This window comes from Halyomorpha halys, unplaced genomic scaffold, assembly GCF_000696795.3.
Source record: "Halyomorpha halys isolate HHAL.00 unplaced genomic scaffold, Hhal_1.1 Scaffold108.1, whole genome shotgun sequence".
In the NCBI taxonomy this organism is placed as follows: Eukaryota; Metazoa; Arthropoda; class Insecta; order Hemiptera; family Pentatomidae; genus Halyomorpha; species Halyomorpha halys.
Window position 1 is genome coordinate 1,406,856 of NW_027112950.1, and position 27,825 is coordinate 1,434,680.

The 27,825-nt window shown below is 29.2% G+C and overlaps 1 protein-coding gene across 8 annotated transcripts in view; it reads left to right on the forward strand.

The window, feature by feature from the left end:
- The window catches only part of shaker (Potassium voltage-gated channel protein Shaker), a 939,448-nt gene that overhangs the window by 878,243 nt on the left and 33,380 nt on the right, over positions 1-27,825 (forward strand). For 3 of the 8 annotated variants that reach the window (XM_014415912.2, XM_067050609.1, XM_014415914.2), the window contains 3 exons: positions 12,970-13,099; positions 19,977-20,167; positions 22,095-22,253. In XM_014415912.2, the coding sequence (XP_014271398.1) occupies positions 12,970-13,099; positions 19,977-20,167; positions 22,095-22,246 (473 nt within the window). In that variant the 3' untranslated portion in view covers positions 22,247-22,253. Of the gene's footprint in view, positions 1-12,773; positions 12,904-12,969; positions 13,107-19,787; positions 19,905-19,976; positions 20,168-22,094; positions 22,254-27,825 lie in introns of those variants that run through there. The other 5 variants (XR_010844284.1, XR_010844283.1, XR_010844285.1 and 2 more) reach the window with 5 other exon arrangements.

Genomic DNA, 27,825 nt, shown 5'->3' on the forward strand with positions numbered 1-27,825 from the left:
AAAACAAAACAATATCCTTTGAAACCAGGTTGTCAAAGGAAGGACACATTTCAGTTATAAAAGAACTGGCGTACAGACGAAGCCATTCAAACCAAGAGACCGCTAATATGTAGTACAGTTAAATAGCAAATTAACTTAGAAGTAATTTTAAACTAATTTAAAATACAAAAGACGATGGTAAAATGTTTACCACTTGCTCGGGGTGCGCAGGCCAAATATACCAGATTTTTCGAAATGGCCGTCGTATATTTTAAAGTTTATAGCCAATAACTCCTAATGAATTACAAGTACCATGAATATATAGATCAATAAAATTTAAAGGAAGAAATTAAACAAATTTTAGTATATAAAAAGATGAGTATGGAGGTATTTTTATCTTCAGTTTTGAAGGAAACTTAGTGTTATCGGAACACAGTTCCAGGTGAAGTACAGTGCATTATTGTTTATAACTATGAATCCATTTATAATGAAAATATCTCATTTTTTCTGTTTTATTGAGTTTCTTATATCCAGAACTAAGTTTACCCATTTGAAATTTCCGCTTTTGATATGTTTAATTCTGTGCACTCTTGTCAAAATTACATTTTTTGAAGGATCCAAAAATCAAGATATTTTTCAACATCTAACACGCATTTTCTGTTTAAAAATAATTTAAATTCTAATTAGTTGTAGGCTATACAACGGCAACTGTGGATGTCCTTCAAAAGTAGTTATTGGACCATTATAAGGCTCATTTTGTATTCATTGCTCAATATTATGAAAACTATCAATTTTACGATAAAATTTAAGTCCTTCTTTTCAAAGCAGAGTAAGTTTTCTAATTGAACTTATTACGTTGAATATTTTTCGAGATACAGTTTTCCAAATACCAATGTATTTGATATGTTTTTAGAGCTCCAAATAACGATGAGAAAATTTTTGTGAATATATTCCAGAAAATATCATGAAAACTGCTATTCCTAAGAAAGTAACCATCATTAACTACTTTATGGCACATTTAATGAGCTTCAAATTGAGCCCTAATGAAATCCTTTATGTTTAATATTTTTCGAGAATAACTTATCAAATACAATTTTTTTTTTTTAAAAAGTTGATAGTGAATTACCACATTATTTGAAAAAATATAATTAATCTCAGGTGTTATTGTTTCTCCTGTATAGCATATAAATATTATCAGGCTTTTTTCGCATTTTACTGCATACACTGAAAATTAGTCATATCTCGAAAAACTTTCGATAACTTAGGAACTACTTGATGTAGAGAAGTCTATTACAGCTCAAACTGAAGCTAGTTTAATACACTATATAGTAGTTTATAACACTATGTAGTAGTTTATAACACTATATAGTAGTTTATAACAAACATATCCATAAGAGTAACAGTTTCCAGGATATTTACCAAAATAAATTCATCGTTTTAATTTCTCGTTGTTTCGTAAAAATATTGTAGTTAAAGAAACTTAATCTAAAAAAAATTTGAACGTGAAGACTTCTATTGTGGCTAAATTTGAAGCTTCTAAAATGTACTACAAAATAGTTCTTAATGATTATTTTATCAAAATTGTAATTCGAATTACATTTTTCGAAATAAGTTCACAAAATGATTTTTTCGTTTGTTTTTTTTTAACAATATTCGATTTGGAACAACTGTATCTCAGGAAGTATGGAAAATAGATACCTTTACTAGGGTTCAAATTGAAGCTAGTTTATCATGACATTTCAGCTGCTAGTAATACTTTAAGAGTTATTGGCAACAAACTTAAAAATATATGGTATCCTTTTTGAAAAATCTTCGATATCAGAGCTAAGGATATCCAGGAAGTGGTAACTTTTTTTACCATGTATTTTACATAAGAATCCGTAGACAGAAATAGGTTTTCAATTACTTCTAGAAACAACTAAATTTAAAACTATTTTTACTGGATAACTAGGAGAGTCTGAGAAAGTTGAAGCCTACATAGCAATTTTCTTTGATCGTATTCCAATTCGTAGTTGTCAAAATGTTAAATGAACCTTTGAAAGTATGACTTTTCAAAAAAAAAAAAAAAAAAAAAAAAAAAAAAAAAAAGTATCTAATTAAAGGTACTATTATTAAGGAGCCACTGGATTCATCCTTCTTCGGTCCGACCGGTGAGACCACGTTTCATATCCGTACATAACAGAAGGAAGGGTAATAGTTTCGTAAATCATAATTTTAAAGTTTTTGGAGTTGAGTAATAATTAGAGTAAATAACACGTAATTTTGTTTGTATATAGATGAACGCTATATATTTATATTAATTTTTTTATATAGTTGATTAATAATGCCTTATTATAATGCCAAAAGGCAATCCAAGGTATCCTTAACACCCAGCTATACATAGAATATACCCTCCTATATGTATGTACCAAATACCCACTAACATCATTACAGGAGGGTATAAAAAAAAAAAATATATATATATATATATATAGTTGATTAATACATCACCCGGATATTTAACTCTAATTTAAGCGCGACAGGTGGGTGGGAATGAGAGACTAACAGCAATATTTCTTAATCTTATCTTTTGCCATTCTTAACTAATTTATATTCTAAAATAAATTAGTACATTAATTAATACACTATATTGAATAGATATACTTAAAAATAGACAAATAACTATTAATGGGTCCCAACTCTCCAGCTGTCACGAAAAGAAAACAGAAATATGTAGTTTTTTATCATATCAATACGAAACGATCTTTTAACAGATATGGAATATTGTCCAATTTATGTTTCTGGAATTTTTTTTTAAGTTTTTTTTAAGTTTTTCCACAATCTCGTCGTAGTAGGTGTTTGTTCAAAGATTTCGTTTCTCTCCCCTGTTTTTCTTAAAAATTCCTTAACTCAAGTAATCCAGAAGAAATTCCGGAAGCTGTTTGTAATAAAACTATAAAATACATATACTTTTCCCGCCTAGTGAGGGAGTTTTCGATTCGAAATCGATAAACGTTCCTGCATTATGTAACAGAAGCAACAGTCAATATCACGTCGTTCACGATGTTTTTTATAATTATGTTTTTGTTACCGAATAATAAAATTTGAAGACATTTTTATATCTGTCAGTCAAAACTGCAGCATATGGCTTGACTTGATGAATAGATTATTTATTTAGAGCGATGCTGCAAAACTTCGAATTCTAAAAGGAATTATTTTTGAGCTGCTTTATTTTTCATATAATTGATTTAAAGTTGACGTCGAAAATTTTTCTTAAATGGTGTGAAAACCATTTGAAGGAAGAAAGGCTCTTTTCCTGAGAAGCGGTGGCAGACTGGAGGTAAGGCCAGTGGGGAGGGGGCGTGACGTCAGCGGCGCGGGGCCAATCAATGGCGAGCAGTTGCCATGGCTACCAGCGGATGCTCGCACCCTCATTCACTTTTTATCAATCATAGGCCGACTTCTGGCACAGAGACAATACCATTTCTCCATCATCTCCATTTATTAAAATATTATATTAAATCTACATTTTTTAGAAAAAATATTACACAATTAACTGAACAAGCCTAACACTAATATACGCCAAAAGTTTCTACTTTTAATAAAATGTATTACTACCATACTTTTCAAACTTAAGCAAGAATCCATTTTAAAATATCCCCACAAGAATGTAGTTTACCACCTACTAAATTTTTAGATAAATTTACTTTCAATAAATAGGTTCATACAATTGACCAAATTTCTAAAAACAAAGATATTATTCCACACCAGTGGTAGGATAAGTTGAGATTGTAAGAATAATAATAAATTTTATATTATGATTTCTTGTTTGAGAATGGTTATATTAATCATTTATAATAAATTAAAACCATTTATATTTTTATTAACAGATTTTGTATCTCCAAAATACAAAGTTACGGTCAGCCTGGCCATTGCCAAAAATAATCTTAGTTTTTCAATTTCATTATATGATTTCTCTCAAAACTTTCTAAAATAATAGCAGAATATTATTCCTGAATATAATATAGTTAACTGGCCTATTGTTGTCGCCTATATCCTTTAATATGAATTATTTAAATTAAAAATTTGATTTACTACTAGACTATCTGATAAACAATAAACTATTTATTCTACCTCCTAAAGATATATAAGATTAATGGTTATTGGCAAAATTGGAGGGGGGTGTATCTCTTCCCTACATAATTTAAAGCCCGAAAAATTAGAAACTTGAATATTTGAGACCTACAACAAACTAAAAAAATATATTAAAACATTTTACTTAAAGAGTAATTATAATTTAAAAACAATACATATTATTCTTATGAAGTTATTAGAGATTTTATTGATATAATGTTTGATTTAAATAATTATTATTGTCATGTGTAATCTTTCGCAACAATAAAGAGAAAAGTTTGAACAGTTTATATTTTGTGATTGTTATAGTTAAACATTTCTTCAGAAAATAATTTAATGACTAAAATGACAATTTCATTTGGCAATTACTACGTTTTATTTTATTTTGTCTCCATTAACTTCCCAACCAGCTCATTAATAAATTGGAACTTTTATTTCACTTAAATAAGTTTGAAAAAATCTTTCATATTATAATTAGGAAAATTAGAATATTTCAATATAGTTGGAAATGCGGATAAAATTTTTACAAAATAAATTTAAGGAACAAATTCTGTATCAACAGTGGATCCAAATGAAAATTATGTTTTTTGTTCCTTATTTATCCTAAGACGCCTCGTTTATATCGTCACAATATTTAAATATAACATTATATAATTAGTTAGCTATCTATAGGTCACATAATTTGTCTTCAACCTAAATATTCTATCTTATATTTTGTTTGGTAAATAAAAATAAGTTAGAAAAATGTTTAATGCCATTATTATAAGATTAATCAAAATAAAAATAAAAACTCTGGTTCATCAAAATATAATTGTTCATTACTTGCACGCAATGAATGTTAACAAAAAAAATATTGTTGAAGGTGTCAAGTAATAAAATAAAAATTATTAATGCAATTATTCTTTTGATAAAAAGTAAATGAAAATAAAACAAAAGAGATTGTTCGTCGTCAATTTCTCTGATAGCGTTTATTTCACAAAATTTTAAATTGCTTCATATATTCCAAAACCTATGTTAATTGTAAGAAATCGAAGGTATTGGAACATACTATTGTACTCCGAGATATGAAAAATTCCTGAAAATTTCGAAAACACAAATATTGCGTAAAATACTTTGTAATAATGAAGATGATCATACAAGCAGGTCCTGAATACATCGATACCTAGTAGGGATGAGCCATTCCACAATTTTTACTATACCGTTGTTCCTAAAAATCTCTTTCCCATAAGGTGATATTTTTCTGTACCGTTCTAATCAAACCAAACTGTCTAGTTCACTGCTAGTTATCAAATTTAACATCACCGTGCTCACGAAAATTTTGTTGATGCAACTTTCTGATCGCTGAATAATAATTTAATTGTGCAATCACTGAAAATGATAAATAAATTCCTAAAAATAATAACTGTAGAACTACAGAATAAATTAAATAGTAATGTTAAATCTGTATCGGTTTTAAAATACTAAATAAAACTGTTTAAACATATTGCTATTATTTTTATGGTACAGAAAAAAATAATAAATGAGAGGAATACTTAGTATCGAGGTATTGCTTAAATAATAACGGTTGTACAAGGTGGTAATTTGACAAAGATCATACTAAACCACCCAATTTTCCCTCAATTTTTTAAGGGTTTAACTACGGAGGACTCTCGAACCCACAGAGTTGACTTACAACTTATTTAATAGAATAAATAATTAAATTTCATAGCCAGTATTTAGAATAATAATGGCTTAGCGAACCCAAAGGTTGAATACCGATACCAATGTTCTTCTGTGCATATAGATATATGTCCAGTAATGCCCCTCCAATTCCAAATCAACGAATTCATTTTAGCCCAATCCGACCACCTAGTTTTGGTCTAACCCTCGGACGTTTACATGTCAAGCAATTTTTATAAGTTAACAAAAATTTAATTATACTAAAAATTCTAAATCCACTCATCAGTAGGAAATTTATTTAACTTGAAAAAAACTTATTTTTGGGAATTATGATCTCAAACTTAAAAAACTATGGAGGACAAAACAATGAAGTGGATAAAGGAGAAATAATGATCTCGAGAATGATTGTAAACGTCAACTATACATTTCAACAATGCTAAAATAGAAATATTTTATGATACACTCAAATATTTTTTTGGAAGAGGACTTCTGTTTCTACAAATGGATTGTGAAATGCTTGATCTTTTATAGCAGTTTAATACTAGCATCCTACCTCAACCTGGATCGAAACATTCCTAGGGGTCCAGTCGATTCCTAGTAGCTAATCGTTGTAAGTAATAATACTACAGGTAGCCAAATAATAATACCCTAGTAACTAAATCGCAGGGGCAAAATAATACTACAGGCTACCTTTGACTCAATATTTTATGTTTTATTTTTTCAATAAAATAAGATAATGTTTGCAATAAGGTGTCAATCGATAACTAAATTTACTATTGTATTATAAAATCAAGAGTTAATTATTATGGTTGAAGATAATTATTATCAAGTTTTTAATAACATCAATATTAATAAATAATAACAAAATTAATTAAAAGAAGATCCAGATAGCAGTCAAAAAATGTTACTAAAAAGAAACAGGAAAAAATATCTGTCTTATAAAACAATTGATTCTCCTCTCTTTGAGGAGCCATTTTTTGATTCCGAATCAGACCATCTTCCTTTAATTATTTTACATAGAGTACAACTTTTTTCCCCCAAAATTGCACATAATTGATAGCATAATTTAATAATATTAAATGAGCTAAAGTTTTCATAATAATGCTGTCAGTAAACTATTTTAATACAAATTTCATATTTTGTAATAGGTTCTTAAGTATTCAAGTTCCTAATTTTTCAGGTTTTAAATTATGAGGGGAAGAGATACACAACATCTTTCCCATAGCGACAGCTAAGCCTATAAACATTAAAATTATAAATTAATATCAGGAGTGTCTAGTGTAATCCTGAAAATTTAACCCCACTAAGACGAAATAAAAACTTGAAACAACTTTTAATATTGCTGAAGCAAGTATCCTAAAAATCAAAGTTAAGAAAGAATTAAAATTAAAACTCCCATCTAAAATATCTTTGTTTAAACAACTTCCTAAGAAAAATAATAATCCTAATGAATCAAGAGTTAAGAAGGGGTGAAACTAGGGTTTCTTCACTTTTATAAGTCTAGTAGTTCATCAGTTTCTTTAATATATCTCTGTAAAAAGGTGTTGGCTTTTGTTCAATTTTTCACCCAAATTTAAGACCAATTTACAATTTAATATTGTATTTATTAGATACCTCTTACCTATTATCCTTCCCATAGAGAAATAATTTTTTTTTTTTTAAATATATCAGCTTACTTAACAGTTAAAATAATTAACTAATTTTATAACTAAAGATATTCGTGGCATTGCTGTTACTTATCCATTTAATCAATGTCATTGACTGATATAACTCAAGCAAGACATGGCATTGATTGAAGGTATCAATGTAAATAGACTCATCCAAGTATATAAATAAAAAATTGTGAACAAATACAGGATCAAGCTACCTTTTAACTGATGATTGGAGAAATGGTTATTTACAGCAAACGATCAAAAATGTTTTTAGAGTAGATAATGTTTAAATGTATAAAATCAAAATTTTTTGTATACAATGTATGTAAATAACTTCTGCTCAATGTATCGTGTACTATGTTAATTCTTAAAGTAAATAAGAGTTGTTCAAATTGTGATGTTACCATTAACTAGTAACCTTAAATTTTCACTAATTTAATTCTAAATGGTGATCATTCATTTAAGTTGTTGATTTCTATGACTACACGTACAATTCTTTAACCATTTGAATTTACTACTTACTGTAATTGATAATCGAAGTTCCATGTAAAACTCATAGAAACTGTCATTTTCTATGGCTGTTACTAATTTTTGGTGACTTCATAATTTTTCAAGTTAATATATAAGAAAACATTCCATAGAAAACACATCACAAAAAAAATATTAAGTCAAAATCTCATGGAACATGGGAAGACATGAGCGGGAAAAGGTAGACAGGATTATAAAAATACTATTCACAAAAAAAATCTCCATTTTACTGAAATGTCACATAACACCTTCATCCACTCATTTCTTTATTTAATGTCCATGTGTATTAATTAAATTTTATTTTCAAAAGCATTCAATTAATAAAATAAGATGGTTTAATTGAAGTGCAACTAATTAGCATGTATTTTTTTTTTTAATTGCTATCATATTCTACAATTAATCTTATATATTAACTAAAAACTTTTCTTTAGGGAAAATAGTTAACAGTGTGAAATCTTTTATAAATGATTTTAGGGGTGATTCTCTAACAATGGGCAATTCTCAAGTCCTTACTTGAATAAAATATAACTCAAGCAAGATACCAATTATGTAGATTATAATATGATCTTAACAAACATTTCTTCCTGAAACATAATGAATTAATTAAAATAAATAAATCAGTACTGCTACACCCCATGAAGGGTCAGGTGTGCAGTACTTTGTAAGGGAGTACTGATACAAGACCAACAATTGTGTAAGGAGGTGATTTGATCAGAATCATACTCAACTGCCAATTTTTCCCTAATTAAGGGTACCCACTTTATGAGGTTAGGTGGACTCCTGAACCCATAGGGTTGACTCACGGCTGCTGAAACAAAATAAATATTTATCTGTCACAGCCAGATTCGAACCTGGGTCCTTGGAGCACAGAGCCACTGAGCCACACTGCTCCCAATCAATTAATTATGTTTCAATTTTTTACTGTAGTTGTACTTCCCATAAGCACTTTAATTATCATTGCCATTGCTGTCCCAGAGCAACATTTTTACATTTAAATATGTCTTTACTATATTTTCTTATACATCTATCGGGAAAAAAGTTCTGACTCGATTCAGGTCTGAGTTGTAAAGTTAATAATAATAATGAAGGCTTAATCAACCCAAAGGCTCAATGCTGATACCACTAATCACTCTTTACACACATCTGTCCAAACCCAAATCTATCAGATCAATCTCGATGCAATACTACCAGTTCTGCATTGGTCTACCATTCGGACATTTACCCATGGATTCAGTTTTTTTTTAGTGATCTGTTTGTTACTAAGCTGTTCAACCTCACATCCCCATCTTATTCATTATAATTCTATTACCTGAATTATATTTACCAGGTGCAGTTCTCTCAATTTGGTGTTGTGTAGCCTTTTAAATTCTCTGACTCATCATTTTCAGTCCGAATATTTTATGTAATACTTTAAAACTTTAAAGTAACCTTGATTAAAAAAATATATACTTTAATTAATTTTTACCATGCCAAAACAGGCTACAGTATGTTAAAAAATATGTTCCAGAAAAATCATGTTCGTGGATGAAGAAAACCTCTAATTTAAGACAGAAATAGAAAAATTTTAATGACTTTTTTAGTTCTGAAATATTGAGGTAGCCCTTAAGTTCTAAATATGACATTGATCACCACTTTCATGAAATTCGACCAGAAAGGGAAAATGTATGAATATATTTAATGTTCTTCTGTGATTTTTTTTTAAATTTAATTATGACTAATTTCTTATCAATCCTTGTGAAACGAGATTTTAAAAATAAAAATGGAACAGTAACTAAGAATTAAATGTAGTTCATTTGGCATCTTTTCGACCATGAAAACAGCTGCAAAAATTAGAAGAAAAGAATGCAAAAGAATTGACCTAAGAACATTACAAATTATTTAATTTTTGTTTTTAGGGATGAGGCTTTCATAGGAAAATTGGTTCATAAAAATTGTCTATTATTGGAGAATCACCCATAATTGTTTAATTTTTTTTATACTCTATTATCCAAAAATCATTGTTAAAATAAGTTTATGGTCTCCAGAAAAGAAATCTAAAATTGCCATGGTTTTTTGGTTATACTGGTTACAAATGCATCATTGTATTTCATTCTGAATTGCAAACTGAGTTTTTTTTAATACATAAAATTTCCTGAATATTCAATAAATAAAGCCTTTAACTATTCTAAACCATAAGATTTCAATTTTTATATTACCATATAACTTGTTTGTTTAAATTATAAAAGATTTTTGTATTATTTAAAAGAAAGTCAGTTAGCAATTTCATATTAGTAGTATCTAGAATTCATACTTTGTACTCAATTCGTCAAAAGATTATTGTAGTAGTTTAAGAATGTAACTAATATAGGATACCACATCTGTTTGACTACGAAAGGGTTAAGTAATGATTGAAAGGATACAATTTTTAAAACAAAATATTCACATTGGTTAAATTTAACAAATATTAACAATCTTTAGATCTTGATATTACCTTAGAAATAATATTCCCTTTTGGTAAAGTCATTCAGTTTATAATTATATATAAAGTCAAACCTTCAAAAAATAATTACATGCAATAAAATAAGTTTCTTCAATTTAAGATTTTCTAAGCATTCGAATATATAAAGTACAGACTTTCAAGGAAAATGAAGACCCCTTATACTTCATTTTTACTATTTTATTTTCTCAAATATTTCAAGCTATTTTCGCTCATTTCCTACGTATCTTTCTATTTTTTTCTCAAATCAACATGTTTTTCTATGCATAATTTATTATTTTATCGTTATGCTGTAATGACTGTAATTTTTGAAATTGACATTACTTCAGTACCTTTCCTAAAAAAAAAAAAAAGAAAGAAATAATTTCACTGTTTTTTTTTTAATAGCTTAATATCATATATTTATGTTACATAAATGTTTCTCATTTGGTTTTGTGTGTTGTCTGTACATTGGACCAAAAGAGAAATAAGTAATACTAGTTTACTCTACCAAAAACTCTCACATGCTCAAAATGTTCGAAAAATAAAAAAGTGAAAATGAAGTGTTAAGTGTCTTAATTACTTGAAAAGTGTACTTTAATTATTTACAACCTTTGAACAAAATTTTAAATTTTAACAATTCTATTTTAGATTCAGAAAATGTTCTTAGCTTCCTGGCAGATCACATTAATTGCAAGTAACTATTTCAAAAGTAATATTATTGCTTAGTTACCTATCAAGTTCTTCAAAAACAAAAGGATCTATTTTATCTTGTTCAAAACTTCACAAATTGAATTATATACTATTCTCACTTCCTCAACACAACTTTACACCAATGATTACTTGGGAAGTAGTCTTTTTTTAAAAGATTAATCTTCCCTCACAAGTGGGCAGCTTAATCCCACTCTCTTTTAAAGCAAAGTGAAGCCATAAATATTATGGCCGCAAAAGGAAGGTTTACATTGAGGTTTATAGGAATGTTTGCCATTGTAATCTACACAGAAACAGAAGGCAGCCAGTGATTGGCTTGCCCTCCTCGCCTACTTCTCTTCCACGCCCCGGTAGGCACATAATATCTACCATTTTGCCATTACATTTTCTGCCAGCTTGCACCTTCCATTATACTCCTTCCTCTAAATTAGCTCACATTAAATAATTCCTGAATTCATCCTCTCAACGAACTCCTTTCAATAATCATGAAATTTATTTAGTTTTTTATTGGAATCATTTTTCTACCTGCAATGAACTGGACTGTGTCAGAACACAGTGACCATGGTGGTATTTAGGTTACACCACAGTAAAGTCTGTTAGGAGACTCCCATTGATCTTTTAAATATCTACACACTCAATATTACAATATATTCCAACTATGACAAGAATGGGTTATCTCTTCTGATATAGCTGAAGTGGGATGGACCTAGATTCATTTCATAGGTCCTCCAAAAATATGAGATTAATGTCAAGTGGCCAAAATGGAATTACCTCTTGCTTCTACTAAGCACACTACAGTGCTGCTCCTTCTCTGTCATTAAAATCCAATAAAAATCAAGCAATATGCCTGATAAGAATATAGTAATTTAATTTTGTAACCTATTCTAGCTGATTTCTTTGTATTACCCAGTTCATTAGCTGAAAAGCTTTGTGTAAAAAAATAAGTCTCCTCAGATACTGTTAGAAGGGATTGATGGTTCTGTTCTTAACATTTACGTTAATAGTTATTTTGACACTACCAAGAATTGCAACTATAGTAATATCATCCAGAAGCAATAGTAAAAGTATAAATTCTAGTTCAAGAAAGCTATGAGAAATCTTGTTTTCTCATACTTTTTAAAACTTAAGTTAATAGGCGATGAAATAATAATTCTTATGGATAGGAATTTTTGTTTATTTTTAGGGAACCAGTGGCCTGAAATTATAATAAATGTTTATAAACATAAGATATTGTAAAAAAAAAAACATAAATGGGTTCTTTTATTTTAAATTTTATCTCCAAACCAAATTTTCACTCTCTCTCTCTATCCCCACAAAAAAATTGAATGTTATTTGAAATATAATGATCTTTGGTGCAAAGATATGCATGCACACAAATTAAGTTTTTTGGAAAATAGTAAAATTTAAAATGTAATAAAAACAATACACCTACATAACAATTTACTTGTAAAATGTAATTTGCCAGGAGAAAATTGAACTAGAAATTTATAGTATAATTTGAACAAGATGGCATGGAAGCAATTTATATAATTTTTATGTTAAACAAGAATAAGAAATAATAGGCTTGTTAGTTTGAAATATGTGTTGTACTATATTTATAAATTTTATTTAGAAGTGAATGAAAGCTACTGTGAGTGTGAAAGCCAGTATGGGAGGTGCTGAGTGTCATGTTTCAGGTGTGATCCTGTTCTCGAGTGCTGTGTACTTCGCTGAGGCAGGCTCTGAACTCTCCTTCTTCAAGTCGATCCCTGATGCCTTCTGGTGGGCTGTCGTCACGATGACCACTGTTGGATACGGTGACATGAGGTACCCGGCCCTAACCACTTCTTCCCCGAACCGTTTTTTTCTCTTCACCTCTCTCCTTACTTTCAGGTGTGGTGCTCTTCTCGAGTGCGGTCTACTTCGCGGAGGCCGGATCCGAAAATTCCTTCTTCAAGTCTATCCCTGACGCGTTCTGGTGGGCCGTTGTAACCATGACAACAGTGGGATATGGGGACATGACGTATGATGTACTCTATTTCATTAACGAATTTAGTTTGCCCTTTTTCGTTTGATTTTTACCGAAATTTTCTTTCATTTCCTTTCTCCCTTTTAATACTCAATCATATTTTTACTAACAACTTTATTTTTGCCTACTTATTTTTTTATTTTATTTTTTTCATTTAACCCTTCCTACTTTAGACTTCCCAAAAATTGTATTCACTAACCCAAATCATAATTTTTATTTTATTAATTTATTTGTTTTTTCATCTAAGTTATATGCATCTCTTTTTCTTTTAATTGTCTTGAATTTTTATTTATTTATTATTTTTTTACTATACATATTTATATATATATTTATAATTATTATTCCCATAGTGTTGGATTGCAGTTATCCCATATGGTTTTAGGGATCTCACTCGCGTAGTTTTCACTTAGCTTCCTCACCCCATTTTTCAGGTTAGAAACCACACCAAAGAAACTTGAAGAAAATTCTTTGTTACTTCGTGTTTCGGACCTCCCAATTTTATTGTTATACTTATTATATTGTAATTAAATTCAAAATAATAATTATTTGAGGGAATATTTCCGACCGGTCCTCCAAAAAGCAATGCATTCGAACTTTTATTGTAAAAATTCAGCTGTCATTCTGTTTTTTCGGGGCTGTTATTTTTCTGTAAATGTTGGCACATAGACCTGTATAAACATGTGCTGTGCATGAACCAATGTATTTATCCTAGTGTTACATATTCCGAAAAATCAGCTTGGAGAATGCATTGTGTCCTCCCCAAATCCAGCTCTTTATGTTGTAATATGTGTTCTCTATACCTTTATATTTTTTTTACACCTATTACCTCAGTAAATGGCGGACCTACCAACCCAATCATTTCAATTAAAAATACTAAAAGTAAACCCAATCCCACCCCGCCTATGTGTTTTCTCTACTCTTTGTGTCACTTTCTTTTTCTGTCTCTATTTTATTTTTCATTTATTTTATTTTTTTTATAATTTCTATTTCACTCTCTTTCTGTCATTTCCTCGGTGTTGTAAGCCGGTCACGTGTTGCTTGAGTGAGTCCTTTCCGCTCGTCTTCATTTTTTTTTATCACACATACTAGTTCTAAAACATTTAATTACTTTATATAGTATTACATAATAATATATGTATATATCTGTCACTCAGAGATATATAGTGTGATTAAACTAAGGAGAAAATCTAAAAGAGAACAAAGAATTTTCTCAACATCAGATTTGCGGATTTCCGCAATCATAACCAATGCTTATCCTATCAGCTTAATCATGCATAAATATTCAAATTCAATTTTTTTTTAATATCATTTTTTTAATTTCTTATTAATAATTTTATTTTATAATTAACCCTCATTATTTTTGTTTCTTTTCCACTTTTTCATTTTTAATTTTTTTTTTATTTTATCTTTCTTTCTTTCTTTTATTTAATTATTATTATTATTTGCTTCTTATGAATGTTACATATTTTGTTTGGATGTAGCTGCTATGCAATGTAGCACTGCTTTGCATAATTGTTGTTTGAATACAATCCTTAGCATAAAAATAAACTTCTTGAAAAAATGATATAAGAAAGATTTTAGGTTGTGACATTGGCAAAAAAATTGTATCAAATAAAACACAAATCTAAATAATTACTCTAGAATTTCAAAATGGAACTTATGAAAATTAAATTTTAAAAAGGTTGTTTTTTAATAAGGAAATAGTTCATTAATAACTCTCTAGTATAAAACCATTGTTATGAACAAATAGTATAAATATGGATATGGAATAAATAAATAAATATGGATACATAAACTATCTACTATCTGATACAGTAAATTAGGTAAAATAAATAATGTTATAAATGAAAGAATTCTTCACTTCGCCTCATTAGATAATTCAACTCTTCTAGTCAAATGAAACTAAACATTAACATTGTTACAACTTATTAGTAGTGATGAAATGCAACTAAAAAGAAATAAACAACCAGTAATAAAACCAATTTGTTGGGCTCCATTGCCATAATAATTTTATGATTTTTCGATTAGATAGTCAAAATAATAAATTTAAACATTTTATGGTTTCAGTATTTATTGCCCCTCTTTCCATGAATTTTCTCAAGTTAAACAGATAGCAATAAGGTTTAAGAATATTAGAAATATGTAAGAATGATTATATTTTTTCAAAGAATAACCACATTACTTTCCACTTCATTATTTGCTTATTGGACGTTTCTGACAACTGTCATTAACTTAATTAACAACTTAATTCATCGTATATTCTTTATTGTAAAAATCATTGATACACCAAAAAAAAAATAAATAAATATTAAAGGAACTTGGAAAACATTACCGAAGTCAAAAGAGTAGATTTCTTTTAAAATCTTACATTGTACAGCAATTTTGTACATGTTTCTTACAATAATATAAGCCCTTCATTTCTGACTGGTTATTACTTTTTATATAAATATTATTCACTAATTAAAAATAAATAATTTTTGTAGACAATCATAAATGATAATAATTCATAATAAAATTAATAATAATTAATGAAATTATAAACACTTTTTATATGCTGAAGATTGTACCCTGTAATAAAGCTTATCTGTGAATCGAATGTTATGCATGTAAGGCATGTTGAAAGGAATGTAGCATTAGCATTTGTCTTAATTCATTGGGTAATTTGTTCTTCACCTAATCAAACGCTTTCTCCATTTCTATCATATATAAGTTTCTTAAGATAATAAAATGGTCACTGAAAATTTCTATGCATTCATCAAATTGATATTCATATTATGTCTACTATTAGAAGAAAATGACCAAAACACATGTATATTTAGATATATATAAATTTCTAACTATAAATTATTTCAGTATATATTAAACATAACAACTAATGTAGCTTAAAACAAAACTGGAAATGGTAAGTATGAAATGCTGTCAGTTTGTTTTTCTATTCTTTATATATAAAAATAAATAAAGAAAAGAAAACATTCCTCATTTAATAACGAAAAAGCCCTGTAGAGGAAGAAAACTGAGGTAACACTGAAAGTGAGGTAAACCTATTGTATATAATTCAGTAGTCAAATAGTGATTAAATAATAACAGACTTATTCGCAATTAAAATAAATTCTTGAAAAATTAATTAATGAGAAAGTCTGCATGAATGATTTTATTAAAGTAACATAAAGAAAATAGGAAATTAGTTTTAGTGATAGGCATTTAATAATGGTTAATATTTTTCCAGTAATGAATGCAGAAATTTTTATTTTTAAGAGTAGAAACTAGAAAATATTTAGGTACACTTAAAGAGATGTTCACGGAAAAATAATGTAAAAACTTATTTATATTAGTAAATCGGGCAGAAAAACATGTGAAGATAATACATTAATATGCATTTTAAGAAATTATAGTTTAATTCTCATTGAACCTTTATTCATCAACATATCAATTTTGTTAGAAAAAAAAGAACAATCCTTTGTGATCAGGCTCATTGCAGATAACCCTAAATATACAGCAATAATGGAAGTAAATTACTTTGGATACTGGAGCTTTGGATGCCTCAAGAAATTTGAAAAGCGAACTATTATCCAAAATAATTTTTCTTGGGTGACAGTGTTAATGTTCCAAAACCACAATTTATTTAATGGCGAAAATCATATCTAAATGTTTTCAAACTCAGAGGAAAATGTAGGTATAAATAAGAAATATTTATCATGTGTGAGATTAAAAATTTTTTTTTTTATAGGATGAATAAAAAAAATATATAAAAAACTACAATTTTCATAAAAAGCCATGATAGGGCAGAACAATTTTTGAGGATTGAATAACTAACTTTGATGAATATTATTTTTTAGTTTCAATAAAACACATACACCTCTTTGAAAATTGCAATTTTTTTATGTATCGAAATTTATATAAGAATAATATTTATTTTATTATTTTTCTTTAGAAAACTTTAAATTTGAGGCATAATAATATTTTAAAATATATATCATTTAAAAAGTATATTTTAATCTATTTGTTATTGAATCTGAATCATTGCATTCACAAATTAGATTATTATGAAGAAAAATAAATTTCCTCTTTTTTCCGTTTGGCATTTTGTGTCTTTAGACACAGAGAAAAAAACAAAATAATTCATTCAAAATATGGAGTGAGATCAAGTAATTCCTAACATTTGCTTAAAGAGTTTTACATTAGCAATTATAAAATATCTAACAAAACTTGACACTACACAGTGGAACCTCTTGATAGGTGCATATGTCAAAATTGAATTTGAACTTTCTGAACGAAATTTGCAAACAGAATTTCCATTAAATAAAAGTATTGTGAATTTTTTCAAATAAACACATAGTGCGTGCAGCAATGTATATATAATTCAAACTAAAATAAAATTTTTATTGTTGAAAAACAGAAATCAAACAATTTCAGATATTTATATGCACAATTTTAATTTAAAAAATATGTAATTAATAGTAGATTTTTAATATATCAATGTAGAAAGTATATAAATAATAACAAATAATTAAAGTTTTTTCTTATTTTGGGACAAAGTAGCTTGAAATGTCCTTATAAGTAAGTACTGCCCTTTCCCATTTGTTTCAACGTAGCAATATTTTATATTATTTATAAAAGTAAAAACTTTTTCACGATAGTAAGATATAAATCTTAAGCTGGTCCGTAGGTAGTTTTATTTTTTCATCACTGTAAATGATAATGTTCTATTGTAAATACTCTTCCATTCTTTCCTGAATTTCTAATGTCTTGTTAAACAATATAGTATATATTTTCTTCATGTATACATACATGTTTAATTTTTGTTCAATATGGATTAATTTAATTTCACAACCATTTTTTTCCAATTAAAATTCAAGATTATGAGGTATAAGGTTTTTAGTGTTGGTGGTATGTAGTGTGGGTTTAATATTTTAGAGTTCAACAGTGCATGATCACAAATCACAATCGAAGGATTCTACAGCAAAATTCAATTATCAGTATTCTATAAAAAGTGTAATAATAAAGTATTAAGGCACTGCTATTAGGAGTTTAGTAATGGTAGGCTTTAAGTGACAATTATTTTGTTGGAAATCAGTCGAAAGAAATAAAAGACAACTAGAAACACAAAAGAAACACTCCACTTTAGAACTTGTTCAAACACTTGCCTGCATTCACTATTCCAGCTGGCTTAGATGTTCAATATATATTAATTTAATTTGATTAAGACTTTTTTTTGTATTCAAATTCAAGGTCGTAAGGTATAAGGTTCCCAAACATCATCTATCTTAATTTTAAAATATCTTTTTTTTTTTTTTTTTAGGACTTCACTGATCCTGAAAAATTTATTATCATTAGGAAAATTTTTTAAAAGTCAATGCTAATGGAAAAATACAAAATTTCTTTTCTTACACCTTATGATTCAGTATTCTGCGATATACACAAATCCATAACAAAATCTCCCTACATCTAATAAGCATATACATAATATTAAATTAGAATACAACTTTAAAATTTGAGTGTAGGCTTTGTTTTTCCCATAATTGTTGTTCTTAGTTATATAATGGTTAAGACTCACTAACAAATTTCAAGAAAATCCTAATAAATGCCTATTAACATCTTTGGTCATTCTCTTAAATGAAATTTGTAATTATTGTAAAGTAATACATACTTGATGTTAAAAAAAATTAATTAAATTAATCAACATAGATCATTTGTTATCAATAATTTTAAACTTTTCATATTCTTAGATCTAACAAATACAATAATAAGTAACAGAATTTCTGAAAACCCTTAAATAACTAAACTATTGCTTTGCTGCCTATGATTATGTTACTGTGTATAAGTGAGAAAGGGGAGTATGTCACTTAGAAATATTTTTATGATGAAATTGGCTGATTAATGTGCATGGCCACAATAACATATTAATATTAAATTTGTTTATCAATTATTAGTAAATAGAAAACTAGTGAAATTAAATCTATTTATGATGAAGGTAAAACGAAAGAAACTCATAGTTCAACATTTCTCTCTTAAACCATATGAGACCTATAAAAAAATGTGTAAATATTTTATCACCATGACATCATTATTAGTTACTTAAAGACTTGCAGATTATTTCATGTTTAAAGTAATGCCAATCCACATTACAATTCTTCTATAATAAAACGGGTGAAAAGCTCATCCCAAGAACGGTGTTAAGCATTGCAAAAAATACTATATTTATTTCAGCCAAAAGTATGTGTTCCCTTCTAATGATATTCAATAAAATGTTCATTCTTAATTCTTGCAGATATTTTTCAAGAAACAGGGTTAAAATGACTAAAAAAATTTCTCTTAACACTAATAAACTTTGACGTTTTCACTTTTTCTTCTTATACCCTCTGATTTTTTTGTTTTTTTCTCCAAAATATTACGTTCTCACACAATAATTTGACACTTATTTAAAACTTTGTGTAGTGAAGTTGTTTAAATGGGTATTATAACAACAATCAAAGATTTTTATTATATATGTATCGTTTAAAATATATGCCAAAATGTAAAGGCTTTGCAATTCATACTTTTTAAGTAATTAATGTACTTCAGTGACTTCTGGAGTGTATAGAGTATGACTTAATAAAATTCATTATTTTGAAAACCAAACTATTTCAAAATTATTTTTCTTAATTTTTATAAAGAATCGTTAATTAAAATGCCTATTCAATAGATTGATGAAGACATCTCTTTAAGGCACCTGCATTTGTGAATAAGAGAGCCAAATTAATGAAGCATGCTGGGTGAAGAACAATTACCCCCGCCCTGGACCTTCAGTTAGTTGGGCATGGTACCTCCTCCATGTGTTGTGTTCTTATCCTATTAATTGTCGCCTATCTAACCTGGTCCTGGGGCTTTCCAGGCCGGTCGGGGTCTGGGGAAAGATAGTCGGATCACTGTGCGCCATTGCAGGAGTTCTGACCATCGCCCTTCCCGTGCCCGTCATTGTCTCAAACTTCAACTACTTCTACCACAGGGAGACAGATCAAGAGGATATGCAGTCACAGAACTTCAATCATGTGACAAGCTGCCCATACCTGCCCAATACACTAGGTAATCAAGCTAGACAGTGGACTTGGGGGGAACCGCGGTGGTTCTTGAGGCTGGCCAAAAGGCCCAATGGGTTCAAAAATCACCGCAATTTTTATATTAGCTCATTCATCATTGCTTTGGGGATAGTTGGGGGAGACGGTGGCTATTGAGGTCGGTCAAAGGACCATATGAGTTCAAAAGCTACCGACGTAACCTGACACGTAGAATAGTTTAATAATCAAAAAATAAAAATAATATCAATTAAATAAAATCAAGTAAACCATATACCTAAAACAAATAAACATTCGTCTTGTAGAACATATTTTTATTAAAAGTTGAATTATTAATAAATCATAAATAGATATTTAATTAAAATTTAACTACATTTTTCATTAGAATTTTGAATTTTCAGTTTTCAATAATTAAATTATTCACTGAAATTATGTAAAATTTCTATAAAAGTAAACAAACAATTCAAATATTAAATAATTCATGATTAAAGCTTAATAACATTTTAATTGTGACATAAATATAATAGACATCACAATCAAAGAATTTCATTAATGATAGGGCCATTCATGGAGCAATAAACGATACTATTTTATTTTTGAAATGAAACGAAAATTGTTTTCGCCATAAATTAGTCAATTTGATTGCCGAGTTATTTAGCTCTTTCTGTTTGTTATGCATTAAACAAAAGAACAAATTTAACAATATACATAAAGAAAAAACTTATTGATTTTGCGAAATAATATATATTAAATTTTAAAATTTGTTGATGAAATAAATGATAATTAACTAAAATATAATCACTATATATTCTTAAGTTAAATATTTATATTAACTTAATAATTAATAAAATTTCTTATTTAGAAGCTGGAAATATCAATAACAGTTGGTAGAATTAACTAACCTTTAGTTGTTATAAAGATAGACCACTAATAGCATAGTTGTAATGTAAGCCTATTACTTATAGAGTAATTACAGTTTGCTTTAATAGAAATTTTGTAGATGGAAAGGGCAACAGATCAGTGGAAAAAAATTATTAATTTATCAAAATGTTATAATACTGTTATGTATTTCATCATTATTTTACCTCCTAAATACAGGTTTTTTTATCATCACAAAAGGGTAAGTGACAAGTTTTCATTAACATAATTTAATGATTATAATAATATAATTTTAAATTACCTAGAAAAAATTATGTAAGTTAGGTACAAGAAAAGTTATGTTTTTCTTTATATTTGCTTGATGTTATGGATAAGTTACTAATCAGAAAGCTTATTTAAAATTGCTTTGAACTAAATACACACAATATTTTTATTATATATAAATATTGTAATACATATATTAAACAGTACGAGGTCACTGATCGGTAAGTTGAGATTAGCAACATTAGATCATTTATGTAGATTTGATTTTTTCTTTTCTTTTAGATAGTTATGTAGATATTAATTTCATTTTATGAAGTAGAATTAGATTAGTAAGCTTAGTAACTTAAATAAAAATTCCATGTCATTGCAAAAAGATTTAATAACTAACATTGTATATGGAATATAAGAAAATACTGGATTGAGAAAAAAAAAAAAAAGTAAATAAGGAAAAGAGTAATATTTCTTTCTAGGATTAATTAGAAATTTTACACACATGTATATAGCTAAAAAAAGGACAAATTTTGATACTACTGTACTAAATATTTCTGTTGTTTAATAAATATCAATAATAAAATGATAGAATCTTGACAAAGTTATAATTACATATATGCATCTTTAGTCTTCACAATAATTTCCGATTATAGCCTAGAGACATACTTTTTCAAATTTTATTGCTTAGTTTGCCTATAAGTAGAGCCTCTAGTTATAAACCCTAATAAAATTAGCAAACAAACGAGGAGTTGCTGGGAATATAACATCAATATAAGGAAATAATAATTTTTTGACTTGTACAGGTCAGCATATGAAGAAAAGTTCGATGTCAGAATCGTCGTCAGACATCATGGAGCTTGAGGAGGGTCTCCTCCTTTCCAGGGATATTGTGAAGAAGCACAATTCGAACCCAAGGCAGCACAATAACACCATGAGCATCGAAACTGACGTCTGACTAGTGGGTGAGTTACAAACATTGTTTTGATTATTATATACAACATTGTCATCCATTTATCAAACTATAAATTATAGATGAATTAATTAAGGTAAGTTATTCTTCTTTTATTTGTTTCTAAGACTCTAAAGCTCAACGTTTAATACCTATATTGTTATTCTTAGAGGACATCATGCGGAATAAATAAAGTATTTATTTGCAATTACGAAGGAAGTCAGTGCTAAACTGACAGGTATAAACTCCAATGGGTAGTAGTTAGAGGCATAAAGGGGATAATGATAGATGAAGGTCTCAGTGAGGGGAGGTGCACAAAGAGCACTACATGTTAGTATTGGGTTTGCAAACATCATTACTTTTTTGACAATTAAAATGTTTTTATGTTATCTTACTTTATCAAAATGGGTCTCTCAAGACACAAGAAACCAATCCTAAATATTTTTTTTTTTTGCAAAAATTATAAATTCCTAGTTTGATACAAATTTGTTATAAGCCAACTGCACTATTTCTCGATCCTTCACGAAGACGTGAAAAATTTGAACCGTTCTGGAATCCCTATCCAAATACCTTATCAAATAATATCTTTTAAATGAGATACTCAAAAATTTTTGTTGTTGGTTGTTTTCACAGTTTCGGCACCCAGGTACCTGTGGTTATTAATTGGGCTTACTGTCTTAGTAAAAAAAAGAAGGGTTTTCAATGGACAGTAACGTCAATATTTTTAAAACGATTTTGTTGAAACTTTTCTAAAGTCTTTTCGTTAAAGAAAAATTAACATTTTAAGAAGAATAAATACCCAATAAAAATATAAAAAAATTATGGAGGAAACAAAAAAATTGTAAGTTGAATTATTATACGATTTAATCTTTTCGATTTGAAAGATAATTAAATCCATCTAATTTACGTACCTTTCGAAATTATCTGTAATAAAAACGATACCGAAATACACACAACCACTTGAATACTCATCCAGGCAACCTCATAATTTTATCTACTCATTCCTCTTTCCCGGTCCGCCGGTATTTCCCAAGTCCCATCCTTTCCCTTCCAAGGTATAATCCCTTTGGTCCTGAAATTTTTGTTGTATCTACATTGGTATTGTACATTACAAATTAGATGGAGCCAGATTTTTGATCCAGATCAAATTTGTAGTATTTTTTAACTTTTTATTCATGACTTGAAAACGGTGCTCTGTAGCGAAGGCTTGATTATTTCAATAAGTTCTCAGTCAGAACATTATAAATTCGTTCGAATGTAAGTCGAAAAGAGGTATGGTCGAAATCGACGGTCAAAACAATTTTTGCCATCTTTACCAATTAAAGTCAGTGTAGCGATTTTTTAACATCTTTACCATGGAAAGGAATGTCCTATATTCAAAATCTGTCGAACAAAACCAGAAAAAAAAATTTATGATTAGGATTTACCGATGTCACAACAATGGCATGCTGTCTAAGGCATGTTACTCCACAATGTCGTATGTGATTGGGTAATTTTGTTGACTTCTTGTTGTGAATCGTCAAATCCTCCTCACATTTTGCTAATCCTTTTGATGTTTTTATTGCAAACAGTTCAGAAAATTGAATAAATCAAAACAACAAAACTTTATCAGAAATCAATTTACCTTAAGAATCCGTCGTCACAATTGAGAAATTGATTAATTGAGGTGTCATCATGGCGCTATTTTAGTCTCCTAGGCCGGTCGAGGAAACTTAAAATGTGATGTCGGATTATTACGGAAAATTGAATTCTAAAAAACCTAAGGTTTTTTCGATTTCACGCATATGGTCGAAAATCACCTGTGATTTTTGAAGATTTTGTATCTGATTTCATACTTAGGTACGCTGCAAAAGAACTGGAGTAGATTAGAAAAATTACGATATTCTCAATACACAGACTCTGTTAAAATATACTGAAAATCAAATTTAAATTCAAAAATATTAGTGGAGGTAAATAAGATTATTAGGACATTCTATATATATATATATATAAAGCATGAAATATTGATTATTAAACATTATTTCGAATTATTTAACATACGTTATATAATGCATACAGTATATTTATCATAATTGGTACATGTCATTTACAGTGACTTAAAATTCTGTTCCATCTTGTTGATTAGCTCACAGGCGCTATGATTCAGTCCTGGATAACGTTGAGGTATTTCGGGTGTTGAATACTCTGAGAATAATAAGGCGTAGTTTACATTTATAGCTAACATAAGCTAGCGTCAGTTATAGTTTAGGAGCTACACTGAATAAGTAGGCGTTTGATTATCTAGCTAACAGCCCTGAAGAAGGCTAGAAACTCTAGCCGAAACGTTGGCACAATTAAATAGGTTATACCAACTTATTTGTGTTTCACTTTGACCGCACTCCCAACCATCTTCTCCTCGTACACTGAATAACGTAGATATAGCAACTTCCTTCAATCTATACAACGGAGGGTCGTAGCGGGCAATGAGAAAAAAATAATAATTTGTTTTTAACGTTTTTCTTTTTTTTTTTTTTGGTATACTGAATCAGACTATGCCAAAATCAGAGTTTGCCACCTCCTATCAAGAAACGCAAAAAAAAGTTCAAAATAATTGAACTTTTTATTGATATTTGCCTATACCATGTACACTACTCGCTCTTCGACAAAACAATCTAAGTAACAACTGAAAGATAGGATTTTATAACCGACGGACGATAACATTCTAGCTGGATGTAAATAGATGACACTGCCATTACAACATAAACTAGACAACTCATAAAACTGCTGTAAGTGATGTAAACTAAAGCTTAACCATGGTAAGTTTCAACAAGTTATATTAACTTTACGTCACGAGACATACGTTGCAGTTTATAAAGATAACGACCCGATATAACAAAAATATAATAACATACTTAACAAAAGGCTGACATGGTGTCCAGACGTCAATTATGAATTTCCTACTGAGCTAATTATATTCCATACTATACAGAAGTTCTACGTTTCCTCTCAGACAAAAATTTAACGTCAAGCTTCTCCACCCATGCTTTGGTCACTAAAACGTATGAATAGTAAGCATCTGTTCTTAATTTTTCGCTGTTAAATGGGTAATCGCTTTTTAAAAAAAAAAGTGTTCCAAGTTTTCAAAAAACCAAAAATTTAGAAAAAAATCTGATGTATTAAGATTGGAGAAGTTTATCGGAGGGTGCGGTCAGCAAAGAACAACATAAATAAACAAAACCATATTTATTTATTTTATGCCGACGTTTCGACTTGATTTTCAGGTCTTCATCAGGGGTTATGGCCTAGAAGGTAGGCCTAAAACTCAGTTTGAACTAAACTCAAGTCGAAACGTCGGCATAAAATAAATAAATATGGTTTTGTTTATTTATTTTGTTCTTTGCTGACCCCCCCCGAAAAACCTCTCCAATCATTAATCTACGGTCAACTATCTACACCTCAATCTGATGCATTAAGATTGCCGCGGAAAGATCCGATTATTTAGGGAAGATTGGGAACCCATTCTTTACAGCATTCTAAGCATTCTCTAGGCTTGTTTAATCCCACTTGACGTCTAAAAAGAAGAAACATGAGTGTCCTACGAAATTCTCGTAATTTTGAGGCATTACTGGAAAAAAACTTTCACAGCCTCTGAAGCAACTCAAGACATTATTAAATAAGGAGAAGATGTCCTTGACCAGCGAACTGCGCGGCATTGGTATGAAAAATTTAGCAATGGAGATACAACGTTGGAAAGGAAGAAAGGGTACGGGAAACTATTAATGGATATTGATAAGATTCTCCAGGAAGCTATTTAGTCAAATCCGTCCACAAGTACTCGTGAACTTGCCAGGGACTGTGGTGTCGAAAGATACTGTTAGTCACCATCTACTTTCCATAAGGAAGGTGAAAAAGGTAGAAATTTATGAAAAAAAGTTTAAAGAACTTCCTGGGTTCGAATTCCTGCCTCATCCACAATATAATCCAGACCTCGCACCATCGGATTACTATTTGTTTCGACCCATAGCCCATTTCCTTCATGGGAAAAAAAGTGATAATTTTGCGGAAGTTGAAATTACGGTCCAAGAGTTCTTTGACAGCCATCCCAAAGAATATCAGCATGGGGTCGAGCAATTGGCTAGCAGGTGGCTAATGACGGTAGATAACAATGGACTATACTTTGCGTATTAATTGTATTTTATATCTGAGACATAATAATACATAGATTTAGTTGAAAAAGTATGGTATTTCATTCTTCGCTGTTTTAATTTCACTTAAAAAAAAAAAAAAAATAACTTATAGTCATCATTTTTTTATTTAAGTAAGTATAGATGTTATTAATGTTTAAAAGTACAGTAGAATCCTGCCTAATTCGAAATACATTCTCGGTTAACCTACAAAACAAAACCCTAATATTAATTCTCGTATTCTAGTCTTTATACCGCAATCAACCATTGGCCTTCCAGGTTGGGAGAACACTTACACTATCACACACACACACACAGTACGCAAATACATTATACCATACATTAGGTCATCCACTGTACACACCCTAACATCACTTCTAGGAAGCCGCCCCGGAGGGGGTGTCTGCAGACACAAAGTTGGCAGCCCCACCAGCAGACTAGGGTACGTAATTTGGGTTAATAGCCCCACTACCCGAAAATTTAATTCATCTCGGAACCTCAAATAGAACATAAAGATCGGAAACGTGGAGTATCTCCAAGAGATGAAAGCAATTTATGGACCAGTGCGCTCAGGTTACGATTGGAGAAGGCGGAATAATGCAGAACTGGCCGCCATATATAATTATACCTACCAGCAAAATTGTGCTGACGAGTCCAGAAAGAAAACGAAGAGCAGGAAGACCTAGATTGCGCTGGATGGATGCGGTCGACGCAGATAATAGAGCTCTTCTTGGACTGGCTAACTGGAGAACAGCTGTAAGAGAGAGAAACCAATGGACGAGACTAATTGTGGAGGTCAAGACTCAGCAATTAGTTGTAGTACCCATGATGATGATTTTAGATCTAAATTAAAACAAATATAAAACAATATGTAAGTTATATGATAATATTTTAAACTTATACAATCAATTCAAAAACGTTTGCCAACTGCATGAGTTAGTAAAACTTCTGACTACATGTCTTTTTATCGCAATTTTATGAAAAAAAAATTGTCTGTAAATTTTTATTGGGTATGTAATTAAATTGTTCTCAAGAATAATGACTGAGAAAAAAAATCAATAAAATGATCCGTTAGATAGATACATCTTAGAAAACACTTTTTAGCATGCCAAAGCTAAAGCAGAGGATGCAATTTACTAAAATTTATATTAGACTATTTCAACACTAATCCCTAGTTCAGCTATCTGCCCAGTTCAGGCCAAATCAAAAGAGCCGTTTTTGTGATATATATGTACGGGGTAAAATACGTTGACGCATATATAAACGAAGGTAGCGAACGGATAAAATTTATAAAGACCAACATAATGTAACCAAAATTGCTCCTTGATGACAAAACATATTATAACATAATTTTTTTTTCTTTCCCAAGGCGAATATCAACCTTTCTTACCTTTGGAAGTGAGGAAGCAAAAAGGTTCTTTA